General features: G+C 38.6%; 1 protein-coding gene across 1 annotated transcript; it reads left to right on the top strand.

Moving 5' to 3' along the window:
- Positions 1 to 2,769: 2,769 nt before the first annotated feature.
- On the top strand, positions 2,770 to 13,220 carry mrpl45 (mitochondrial ribosomal protein L45). The gene is made up of 8 exons (XM_085409037.1): positions 2,770 to 2,868; positions 5,127 to 5,322; positions 7,949 to 8,066; positions 8,219 to 8,317; positions 9,568 to 9,616; positions 9,703 to 9,852; positions 10,586 to 10,759; positions 12,806 to 13,220. The coding sequence occupies exons 1-8, from the start codon at positions 2,806 to 2,808 to the stop codon at positions 12,902 to 12,904; spliced, it is 948 nt and encodes a 315-aa protein (XP_085265163.1). The 5' UTR covers positions 2,770 to 2,805; the 3' UTR covers positions 12,905 to 13,220.
- Positions 13,221 to 13,338: the final 118 nt, after the last annotated feature.

Below are 13,338 nucleotides of genomic sequence, written 5' to 3'. Positions count from 1 at the left end.
GCGACGTCATCACGTTCCAACGTACTCACTGAGCGTGTGTGTGTGTGGTCACGCACAAACTGTACATACACGCGACAGTAATATTATCAAAAACCTTTGACAGAAAGATTTTTATACAGTTTCATGCTTTTTGTGTGTTTTCTGTTTCAGTATATTAATTTAAATCCCTTTCCCCCCAGCGAAATAATGAACAAACTGAAATTTGTTACACATGTTTGTTGTTGATATTGATATTTTGTTGTTGTACAATCTGGGACGTACCAATCAGATCTCAGCACATGGCTAGGATCGTTAAATGGACATCGAAGATTAGAACAACTTTTAAACAGGGGGTCTGTAGGTGATCAGCATGTAATCAAAAAGTCTGACTTGTGGCCATTTGTTTAAACTATCAGTACTGTCATTACACTGTTGACTTTCTTGATACTTAAGGGATTCCTTATCAAGTAACAGCGTTAGAAAGATATGATTTATAGCAGAAATATGAACTCTGTGTTCTGTATGTCAGAATTACATGTGCACTAACATGTGACAAAGGTTCTTAATTAACAAACATGAACAAAGGTGCATGTCAAGTTTGAAGTCTCCTTCAATTGTCATTTTTCTGTGGAAACACAACTTTACTCTCTCAAATGTTGCCTTGATACGTTGTTCTCTTGTCAGTGTCATTTTACACAGCTGTCAGCTGTGAAATCCCTAACAAGCTGGCCACTATATGGATATTATTACAAAGTTTCATTTTTTATTTTCAAGAAATACTTGTTTCAATGTATCTGGCTATACTTGAAACATTAAAAACCAAATAACCACTGCAGTGAGGCCATTTACCCAACTCTTTATAAATGCTTATAAGTCAGAAATTAAGAAAAGTGTAATCTCACAAATATACAAGAATCTTCATGATATCAGCAATCACTCAGCGAAGTACATAAAAGAAAGATTGGGGGGGGGGGGGGGGGGGTCTGGTGATTATAGAAGAAGAATGGCAATATCTGTATGGCCAGATATTGCTGATATTCACCATTGAAGGAATAGATGTTTAAATGTTTGTTTGTTTGTTTTTAATTAAAGTAACATATACTAATGCTATTTATGTCACCATCTGCTACTGAGTGTGTTGGTTTTCGACTGCCCTCTCTCTGGATGTATATAGTTACAAACTACATCTATCTGTACTTATGTTTGTTTGTTTTTTGTTTGTTATTTTTTTCTCTTTTTTCTCAAACCTGCGTGAAGGAAAAGTACTTGACGTGATGGCAGACACCTAGACTACTATGCTCCCCTGTACTTATATGAGTTTTAAAACTAAGGAAGCTAAATTATGTACATTTTATTTTATGCATAACTTCAATAAACATTTAAAAAAACAAATGTAATCTGGTTGTTACCATATATAATTACAAGTTTTCTTTAAAGTACATTACTGGAACAATAACAAAGAGAATAACACTTTGGGGTGTTGTTCATAAGAATGCACAAAAACAACATGATGGGCCGGTTGGTCAGCATAGTTTTTGTCACAGCTTAAAGTTGAGTTCACACTTGAAAAGACAGAGACAAATGTTTGGTCACATGTTCAGTCAACCCTGTGCACGTGAACAGAAGCTTGGGACAGATGGAATGCTATAGAAACCCCACAGACAGAAACTTCTTCAACAACAACATTCAAGACCTATAGATTTCCAAAGAATGCAGCACCAGAATAACTGCTGAAGCAGTTACAGTGTTATGATCAGAGGTGTAGTTATGTAGATCTTTCATCTTCTGTTACAGGCCTGTTTACCAGTTAGTACAAAAATGTTGTATCTTATCTTGGTTTTCATCATATCAGGCACAAACAAAATCCCCGGTTTTATGTCACAACATCCCAGTTTTTATTATAATCCTCCAGGTGCTCATAAACAACTTTATCAAGATTAAGATAAGAGCTTATCCAGCTTTTTGAATCCAAAATAAGATTTTTAATTTCTCACATGTAACCAAGATACTTGTATCCACAGTATTGGGAAGGTTACTTTTCAAATGTATTCCACTACAGATTACAGAATACATGCTCCAAAATGTATTTTGTAACGTATTCCGTTACGTTACAAAATACAGAGTAACGTATTCTGAATACTTTGGATTACTTAATATATTATCATGCTTTTTATAACTACATGAATGTACGATTGCTGTGTGATTTAATACTATTATTGAAGGTTACTTGCCATACCAACTAAATCTTAATATAAATGAGTAACAGTAGGTGGACATTGGGTAAGGCTGCACTTTTTGCAGCGATCTCGTATAGAAAACTATTCCGCGCGTATATAAAAACAGGTCCGCTACATTCGGCTACATTCTTTAGGGATATGCCTGTAACACTCTGCCTTCATATTAAATAATTTTTTGAATAATACATTTTAAAAATATTTCTTCACGTCATTATGAGTAGAGGTGACATGGGCCGCGAGATTGAGACACAGGCCCTAGAGCCTCTTAATGTGATTTGTTTGGGTTTCCACTGGGGTGACATGACCAACAATAGCGAAGGCATATATGAAAAAGGAAAAGACCGCCGTGTATTTATTTCAACAAGGAACTGTATTCTGAATACCACCCGTTTAAACGGTAACTTTAACGGAATACAGTTACTCATATTTTGTATTTTAAATACGTAACACCGGTACACGTATTCCGGTACTCCATAACACTGTGTATGCATGTATGCGTTAAGTGCCTAACGTTGCTCAGCCGTTTCAGAGTATTATTGTTTTATTTTGAAAGAGACAACCGGAAGTCTATGACGAAAATCCTGGCAAGATGGCGATGCCCACGAGGAGGACTTTGGGGGCTCTTCATAGAGCGATTTGTAGCAGTTTAAAGGTACTGTAACGTTTACGAGCACAGTGTTGTAGAAAGGCATACAGTCGAAATGTAGAAGAAGCAATTCGTTTGATTTGCTTCATATGAGTACTGCCTATAATCCTGCACTGGCTAGCCTTGCTAATGTTAGCTAACAGACAGAGTATGAGCATCCACATAGACACAGGGACTATTTACCTTTAAGTGATATATATATATATATATATATATATATATATATATATATATATATATATATATATATATAGAGAGAGAGAGAGAGAGAGAGAATATAGATGTGTGTGTGTGTGTGTGTGTGTGTGTATGTATGTATGTATGTATGTGTATATGTGTGTATATATATATATATATATATATATATATATATATATAGATAGAAGCCACTGACATAAAGACAAGAAAGCTCCTGACCATGCATGGAGGGTTTCACCCCAAGTCCAGCACCCTGAGGCTGTACGCTAAGCGGAAGGAAGGGGGCCGGGGACTGGTGAGTGTCAGCACCACAGTCCAGGATGAGACAAGGAACATCCAAGAATACATTGGGAAGATGGCCCCAACTGACCGAGTGCTCAGTGAATACCTCAGGCAGCAGAAACCCAAGAAAGAGGAGGGAGACGAGGAACCATCATGGAAGGACAGGCCCCTGCACGGTATGTACCACCGGCAGATAGAGGAGGTGGCTGATATCCAGAAATCCTACCAGTGGCTGGACAAAGCTGGACTGAAAGACAGCACAGAGGCACTAATCATGGCAGCACAAGAACAAGCTCTGAGTACAAGATCCATAGAGGCTGGGGTCTATCACACCAGGCAAGACCCCAGGTGCAGGCTGTGTAAAGATGCCCCAGAGACAATCCAGCACATAACAGCAGGGTGCAAGATGCTAGCAGGCAAGGCATACATGGAACGCCATAACCAAGTGGCCGGCATAGTGTACAGGAACATCTGTGCCGAGTATAACCTAGAAGTCCCGAGGTCAAAATGGGAGATGCCCCCAAGGGTGGTGGAGAATGACCGAGCTAAGATCCTGTGGGACTTCCAGATACAGACGGACAAAATGGTGGTGGCTAACCAACCGGACATAGTGGTGGTAGACAAACAGAAGAAGATGGCCGTAGTGATCGATGTAGCGGTTCCGAATGACAGCAATATCAGGAAGAAGGAACACGAGAAGCTGGAGAAATACCAAGGGCTCAGAGAAGAGCTCGAGAGGATGTGGAGGGTGAAGGTAACGGTGGTCTCCGTGGTAATCGGAGCACTAGGTGCGGTGACTCCCAAGCTAGGCGAGTGGCTCCAGCAGATCCCGGGAATAACATCAGAGATCTCTGTCCAGAAGAGCGCAGTCCTGGGAACAGCTAAGATACTGCGCAGGACCCTCAAGCTCCCAGGCCTCTGGTAGAGGACCCGAGCTTGAAGGATAAACCGCCCGCAGGGGCGTGCTGGGTGTTTTTTTTTTTTTTATATATGAGAGAGAGAGAGAGAATATAGATGTGTGTGTGTGTGTATGTATGTATGTATGTATGTGTATATGTGTGTGTGTGTATATGTATATATATATATATATATATATATATATATATATATATATATATGAGAGAGAGAGAGAGAATATAGATGTGTGTGTGTGTGTGTGTGTATATATATATATATATATATATATATATATATATATATATACACACACACACACACACACACACACACACACACACACACATCTATATTCTCTCTCTCTCTCTCATATATATATATATATATATATATATATATATATATATATATATATATATATATATATATATATATATATATATATATATATATATATATATATATATATATATATATATATATATATATATAACTGCTTGCTTGCTCAGAGGTGCTCTTTTTTTTAACTAAAGAGAGACTTTGTGTTCATCTTGCTGGATGAAACAATACTACGTAGCTTGAGGTTTTCACTGTGTTAAGTATTTGACAAGATTAAGATATACAGATCACAACTTCACAACAGTTGAGTTCAATATAAACTAAAACGCATGGTATTCCAGGCATGTACACCTGTGAGGGAGGCAAAATATTAGAAATACCTGTCAGGGTAAGGGGCACAGCCCTCTTGGTATTAAAGATAAAGGTGTCTTTTTGACAGTGCAGACAAAAGCTGAAAGTGTTTAGGTTTTGTAAAAGTAGAATTCAGGGCCAGTGAGTTTAGAGGATAACTGTGGTGGTTAAACACATATTTGTCTCCATCCTCTTAGAATGCTGAGACGTCTCTGGATGTGCAACATCCCATTCCACTTTACCTGCCGGTCCGAACCAAAAAGCGGTACTTTATCCCTCCAGCAGTGGGATTGAAGGGGAAGAGGCAGGAAAACACAGAGGCCAAAGCCCGGGCAGCAGGCATCGTCTTCAGGCAGCAGTACTTTGAGAGGCCAATCAATATCGCCTGCACTGGTAAAATGGCCCTTAAAATCAGTGATATGCATATAAGATGTTATTTCTGAAGCTAGAGCACGTTGTGGTCATTAAGTTTTTCATATCTACCAGTACGGTAGTGAATAATGCTGGATATTAGCACTCCTCTCCTAGGAACCATCTATTGTCAAAAGTAAGCAACAGTGTTGTTTTCATGCATATAAATAACCTACTGTGAACATCACCTCAGAAATTTTTAAAACTATTGAAAAGACTGAGTATCTTCAAAGAAGATAGAAGTTACACAAATGTAAACCAGAATTGAACCACTTAGAACAAATAAAACATCCATGGTAGCATTTAGGATAATAAATGCTATAGCATGCTGCAAAAAGCACCAAATGCAAAGATAATTATATTAGAAAAGCCATAATGAAGTAAAACTAAAAGGATTCAGTTGAGAGATATGCTTACGTTCTTCCTTACTTATCACTTATGGGCTAAAACTACTCAAATCAAAAATATATGAATGAATAAAAAAAAACAAAAAAACAACAACCCTAGAATTAATAACAATTCAATTTCAATTCAGTTCACTTCAATTTATATGGTAAATGGCCTGTATTTATATAGTGCTTTACTAGTCCCTAAGGACCCCAAAGCGCTTTACATATCCAGTCATCCACCCATACACTCACACATTCACACACTGGTGATGGCAGCTACATTGTAGCCACAGCCACCCTGGGGCGCACTGACAGCACCAAATATATAGCACCAAATCATAATAACAGTGACTTTATATTGTAAGATTAAACCCATACAATAATACAGAGAAAACGTCAACAATGAGATGACCTCCTTGGTGACAGTGGTAAAGAAAAACTCCCCTTTAACAGGAAGAAACCTCCAATTAGGCTCAGGGAGAGACAGCTACCTGAAAATAATAATTGTAAAAGAAAAAAGTAAATAATTTTTGATAAAAGTGAATGAAGACATCTAAGTGGCAGAAACTATTGTAACATAAAAACAGGCATTAAAACCATTTGATGGAAAGTTAAACACCTCTGGGATTAAAGCAAAGGGAAACGATACAGAGATAAGTTGGAGGACATCAACTCTATTTATTGTTGCGTTTTATAGAGTTTATTATAACACTTTGTGTAAACATGCACTGAAAAATTGTGCAGCATAACAGTAAAGTGCGGAAAAACCTTTTTCTTAATTCAAGGGCATTATGTTTAAATAGTTTTAGCTTTGGGAGCAAGTTTTCATTAGCTGGCTGTTGAATGTAATCTGTAGATACAACATGAAATTAGGATCAGTAACAGATGTTGTTGAAAAGGAATCTGGCGTGCTGAGCTAACAGTTCACACGACCATTCTATATTTCATTTCCTCCCTGCTTCAGACACAGGAGTTCATGTTATAGAACTGTTTTTAGATAAGTATTCAATATTTTATCTTTACATTTCTTTTACTAATTAGGTGTTACAGCATAATCATCGTCTTTACATACAACAATTGCTTGTATAGAGAGCATATAACTAGACGTGGTAACGGTTAATTTTCTGCCATATTTCAGTTGATAAAAGTTCTGGGTAAAAATGTGAAGATGGTCCTGATTGTTTCATTTGCCCATAGCTAAGAAAAAACAGAGATTACAAGTTAATTAAATCCCAAGACGATTTTTAAAGATAAATGTATTTTATTAGAAATGCGAGAATCTCAGCGTTTCAACTGCCAAACAGCTTAAACAGCAAATGATTAAAGAGCAGGGAAACTGATTTCACAAAAAGATGTAAACACAAAGCGCAGCTCGACGACACAGACGTGTACGTGTCGTCGGGGCTGAAAGCCAACAGCTCATAGATTCTGAAGCTGCAGGTTTTATCGCTCTCCGACCAAAATTCACTGAACCAGCAGCAAAAGAAGATCAAAACTATGCTTCACGTTGAAAAACGTTGCCATGAATTTTCTCGTACTTTTGCTGTTTTGCTTCCCCAAAATAAAATCACACTCCCTGCACAGGTCTATCTCAGCGTACTTAAAGACCAGTTTCCCATCAAAAATCTCTGTTTTCTGCATTTTTTGGTTGCTTATTATGCACCAGTCTACCGCTGTATAAGGTGCTGTCTGACATTTTTTTGTTTGTTTTTTAAATCCAAAATGACATCCGGCCTCATTTCTGTTGTTCAATACCGAAAGAAATTTCAACTTTTTAAAATTGTGTCTCTGACAAAACCTCTGTAACTGTGTTCTGTTTCACTTCAGCAGCATCAGGCAATGTTCATATGATGATTCATGGTTTTCTCACGTTTTTGATCTACTGCAGAATATTTTAAGGCGGTTATCTTCTATAAAAAGCCAGGCCTGGAAAATCCCCTTCATGTCTGTCTGTGGTTATTTAACAAAAATTTGAAAAATGTATGTTTATATTTTTATTATTTAATACTAAATGTATTTTATATCCAGGAATGGGTGATATTAAGTGTCCTGAATAAGATGTCAGTGCTACACAGACGCTAAACAGAGGGTTTTAGTGCTCTAAGTAGGGTTATATATTGTTCTTGCTAAATCAGTCAGCAGGAATGATTTATTTTGAAACATTTCCCTGCTCGGAGGCTTCACACTGGCTGATCACTCATGTCTGCTCTCTTTACCAGCGGGAATCTTCGACCCCTACATACCCCCGGAGGGTGATGCTCGTCTTTCCACTCTGTCTAAAGAAGGCCTGAAACAACGTACTGAACAGATACGACAAAGTGCCGCCTCACAGCTGGCGTGAGATTCTCTTCTTTGTGTCTTTGTGTTGTCGCTGTGCTGATGCTTTTCTTTTCTGGATATTTTTGAGAACGATTATCTTCTCAATCCAGCTGCTTAATTGAATTCATTGAATATCTTATGGTGAACTAACTGTATTCTTGTTCTTTCAGGATTCGTAAAATCAAAGAGCACGACTCCGTGTTCACAACAAAGGATTTTGCAGAGAAAGCTCAAGAAATCTTTATTGAAGCTCACCACGCCCTGACACAGTAAGAAAATAAACCCCTGTCTCACCTCACGTAGTCAACTGACAAGGAGTGTTTATTACTGTGGCACATTTTTATAGAGGTGCGAGACGCACTCAGGCAGCCTTCAGCTCTGATAATGAAACAACCTGTAGTGATAAACAGGTTATCGTGGTAAGCCAAAGTACATTACAATGAATCATGATAGTTATGATGCACATTTACAGTAATCAAACCTAATCTGTAGACCATCATCAGACACTTCATTAGGTACACCTTTTTAGTACTGGCTTGGACCCCTTTTGCCTTCAGACCTGACTTAAAGTCTTTGGCACAGATTCATTGACCATATCGCCGCACAGTTGCTGCAGATTTGTCGATTGCACATCTATGATATGCATCTCCCGTTCCACTACATCCCAAAGGAGCTCCATTAGATTGAGAGCTATGTGAGTGCAGTGAACTCAGTTATGTTAAAGTAACAAGCTTGAGATAGTCAGAGTTTCGTGACATGCGTTACCCTGCTGGAAGCAGCCATCAGGAAATGAATACCCTGTGCTCATAAATCATGGATGGTTGTGGTTAGCGAAGATACTCGGGTAGTTTAAACGTTGAGCAGTTGATACTAAGGTCCCAAAGAAAATCCCCCCATATGCTGTTACACCAAGAACAACCTGAACAATACATGGATCCATGCTTTCGTGTTGTTTATGCAAATTCTGACTCTACCATCTGGATGCTGCAACAGAATCTGAGACTCGTCAGACCAAGTTTTTCAATTTTGGTGAGCTCATACGAACTGTAGCGTCAGTTTTCCTGTTCTTGGCTGACAGGAGCGGCACCCATCTGTAACCCATCTAATTCGAGGTTGCACATGTGGTGTGTTCAGAGAGGAGTAGTTCTCTAGGCAAAAATGCCTCGTTGCTGGTAGAGGACAGAGGAGAATGGCCGGACTGCTCACTGGATGTTCCCTGTAAACCTTGGAGATGATACTGTGGGGAAAATCCCAGGATATCAGCAGTTTCTGAAATACTCAGAGCAAGCGACCCGTCACCAACAACTATCATTTTTTCAACATTTTTTCTTTTTTTTTTTTTTGAAGTACACATTTGCTCAGTGAGGATGTTTTTTGGGGGGTGATACATTTTACTAGCTGTATATGAGATATATGTACAAAGATACGAGAGGCTGATGCACAGTAAAGCAACGTGTCATGAAAACTCTCTGGCTTCAGTTTTAGAGATGAAGATTAAAATCTTTCGTCTGAATTTCAGGTTCAACAAGGAGAAACTTCACTCCTTGGTGACTGAGAGGTGTTATCCTGTAAGTTTATCCTTTGATGATTCTTGAGATAATTCAGTTCTTTGTTTTATTGTGCTCAACCTTCTGTTCGGCTGCATTGTGTTCAGGAGATGACAAGGGGTAACCGATACAAGACGATCTGCTGGAGGTTTGTGGAGTCCCTGGAGCCACCCAGAGTGGTCCATGCCCGCTGCCCTGACATGGTCTCCAAAGGCAACCTGTATGGGCAGGTGACGGTTCGCATGCACTCCAAGCAGGTACAGTATAGTATGAGTATTTGTGTGTGTTGGTGTTTTCATGTGTGTGAGATTGTCCAGAACAGTTTTGAGCAAGTACATTTTTTAGTGTTTTATTATAAGTTTTATTCCTCACTCACTGAACGTGTCCCTTTGTCAGACGGACACGAATCACTTCTGAGATGCTACTCCCTTGTTTGACATGTTTCTATTTCTAATCTTGTATTTTATTGGACTCTCTTTGAAAAACTGTTCTGCGTATGTTATCACATTGCCTTCTGCTGTTTGGTTCATGACAGTAACATAAAGCATTTTATATTGGCTTGTTGAAAGATGACATACAAACGACCTTTTTTGCCCTGTCAGTACATAAAACGAGCAAAAGCAGGTTTGATTTTATTCCAGAAGCCGTTTGACTTGTGAACACACACATTTTAAGGCTGCATGTCTTTTTTGCAGGTTTCGATGTTGTTGGTCAGTTACTCCTTCTGTAATTCAGCTCTTATTTTTAACTGTCTGGCAGCTTTCAAATGCCCCTTCTGGGACAAATTTAATATTTTCATGTGAGCTAAAGTGAAACCAGTAGCCCTGCAGCCAGTTTTTAGAGTTGCTTTGGAATCTGTGTGTCCCACAACAACTGTGTTTATGGAAGTGATGAAAAATCTAAATCAAACGCAGGGTTAGGTTTGCGTTCATGTTACAATTAGTGTTAAGACGACTAATTGAATTTACCTCTGTCTGTGTCTGTGTGCAGACTCTGGCCATCTATGACCGCTTCGGGAGGTTAATGCTGGGAAGCGAGGAGCAGCCGAAGGATGTATTGGAGTACCTGGTCATAGAAAGGCATCTCATCAACCCCTACGGCCGGTGGCGGTTACATGGAAAAATAGTGCCATCTTGGGCCCCTGCCAAGGATCCAATTATTAAGGTGACCCTCTACTCTAAACATTTATCTTTTAGTAAGAAAAAGGCAGAGGTCCAAGGCTCTCTCCCTGTCAAATGCTAATTAAAATACTGTTATTAACTGGCCTGTTCATACTTCACTTTAATGGGCACATGAACAAGGCAGACAAAATCTGTTAGCTATTGCAAGCTTTGATATTTTTTTCTTTCTTTGCATAAATATAATACATTTCTGTGTCCTTTTTGAATAGCCTTCAGCCTTTCTTCTATAAAAAATAAAAATACAAAAAGTTTCACCTTACACTAAATTTTATTCTGGACCTCTATCATGAAACTGTCTCGCTTTTCAGGGTGCTGTATTCTGCAGTTTAAGCTCAGTTTTCATGGACCTGGCAGACTAGAGCCTTGAAAGCACACACTACTATACATTTCATCTATCCAAAATTAGTGTCACACTGTAATATAGAGCACCAATGAAGACCAAGGGAGCACTTCCATTCAATTTTAGCATCTTTCTAGCTTTCACAGCCGACTAAACGTAGCTAATATTACAAATGCTGCCTCTTCAGTGACTGAAAATCCACAACCCTGGACAAAAATGACAATCGGCAGTCATGTTAAACAAGCTGTTTAAATGCATCTTATACGGTATGTGTGGCTTCTTCTGGCCTTACTCAACAAAGAAAACAAGAAGGGCAGTCAACTTTATCTAAAGGATATCCACATTTTTTGACATCTTCAGGGAAAAAAAAAAGCTCTAATGTCAGATAGCCGCCTCGTCAAATGTGATCAGAGGAGATGCTATTCTGCTGTTTGAGCTGGATCTGTTCTAAATACTTCGGGAGATGATTTCATTGTGTCACCCCAATTCTACATTCATACAACAAGATGAAATTAGGCAGTCGTAGGCTGCATCATAGCAGGTTGAAATCTGCACTTTTTACACGGCAGACAGTCGTATTTTGTATGTAAAATGTAATTTGTCTGAAAAGATAATGCAAGTAAATACAATTGCAGCTCTACTGAAATATACTGTAGAACAGTGTTTTGAGTCAAAGGTAGTTAATAATTACCACTCCTGTCACCTGGAATTTAAACCTGGTGATCTGCTGCATTAAGGTGAATCTGTTACAAGTTGCTCCCACACGAGCGTGTCAGGGAGATTCAGTAAAGAAAAAGCAAACCAGGAGGTTGTGTTAAGTCTACAGAAACCTTTGCAAAGCGAGAGTGACACAGGAGATGGCTTGCATTAAATGCATCACTGCTGAGAACTGAGAATGTAATCACCTTAAATATGTGAGTCAGTCCCTGCTGTGGCTCAGATATATGTGGCAGATGGAGCTGTAATGTTGCCTGGAAGGTGTTTTTACCATCAGCATCAGAGCTCTGCAAAAAAAAGCGTTAGTCATACTGTCAAAAAACCCATGATGTGATGTGAAGATGATTTACTAAACTTCTCATTCTAATTCATCTGTCGATAAGAGATTGTGGTGATCAGCTGTGAACAATTAGTGTCTGTCTCTTATTTGGGCTTCAGGGCAAGAAAGCAAAGGAAATCTATGTCAGTATAATAAAAGGAACTATGCCTCAAGTGATGTATCAGAATCTGATCAGTCTTTACTAGAGGTTCATGATAACATTGGAATAAGTTACTGTATATACCTTTTATTCTAATACTAATATTCTAATGAATTCTGATTCTAGTATTTAGTCACTAATTGAGACATTTGTGACAGATAAATTATTTTAGCTTTGATCATACAGGTTAGTATGTGTCTGCCTTCTGTCAGTCACAATCTGTCAGTGAAACGCCTCCTTGCATTTTGTCCATGAACTCAAACCAAAAAAAAACTTTCCCCCCCACTGTGATAGAGAATCTAAAGATTGTTTTCAGGAGAAAACATTACAGGTAAACTAGAGAAGTTTATTTTTCTTTTTATGAAACCTTTCTGCTGTTCTGATCTTAAACGTTGATTGCTGTTGGAACAAAATATGCCAGCACACGTTCTGCAGAAGGCTTTTGGACTTCACCAACATTTAAATAAGATTCCACTTTGTTTTCTTCTTCTAGACGGTCATGATTCCTGGTCCAGAGCTGAAGCCAGGGGAAGAATTTGATGCCCTGAACTATGAAGTTCCTAAACCAGAGGCAGTACAGTGGTATAAATGAGCCACCAGGGGGCGCTGCGCCTTTCATCGAACCACAGGCGGACTGTGTTATTCATGGGCCAAATGTTGTTTAAAAGTTGGCTGTGGCTGGTTATAATTTGTCCACTTCGGCAGGAAACCAGGCTTCCCTATGAGGCTCGTTTCTGATTGAAAAGGGGCTTTGGTTGTTGAGGCACTGGAAGCAGCAGGTGAATTTTAGATACTACTGCACAGAAAGCCAATAAAACCTTCTTTTCATGATGGTTTTGTCTCAAACTTATTGTTTTATTAAATTGATTGTGCACATGTAAGAAATAAAATGGTCAGATGTACAGAAATTGAGTAATTTATTTCTGCGATGGATATACTCAGGAAATATGAGATAAAGTGTCTCACCTGGTTTTCTTTTCACAAATTACTGTAAGCACAAATCAAGATGTGTTACAACTATATATA

Source organism: Rhamphochromis longiceps, linkage group LG6 (genome assembly GCF_057381845.1).
Source record: "Rhamphochromis longiceps isolate RC_006_pf linkage group LG6, R_longiceps_female_GT1.1, whole genome shotgun sequence".
In the NCBI taxonomy this organism is placed as follows: Eukaryota; Metazoa; Chordata; class Actinopteri; order Cichliformes; family Cichlidae; genus Rhamphochromis; species Rhamphochromis longiceps.
Note: the sequence above shows the minus strand (reverse complement) of the source record. Positions and strands in the feature narration are given on the sequence as shown.

Coding starts and splice junctions, on each gene's coding strand:
- mrpl45 (XM_085409037.1), top strand. CDS start 2,806: ATGGCGATGCCCACGAGGAGGACTTTGGGGGCTCTTCATAGAGCGATT. Junction 9,617..9,702: donor TGACTGAGAGGTGTTATCCT/GTAAGTTTATCC, acceptor CATTGTGTTCAG/GAGATGACAAGGGGTAACCG. Junction 9,853..10,585: donor TTCGCATGCACTCCAAGCAG/GTACAGTATAGT, acceptor GTCTGTGTGCAG/ACTCTGGCCATCTATGACCG.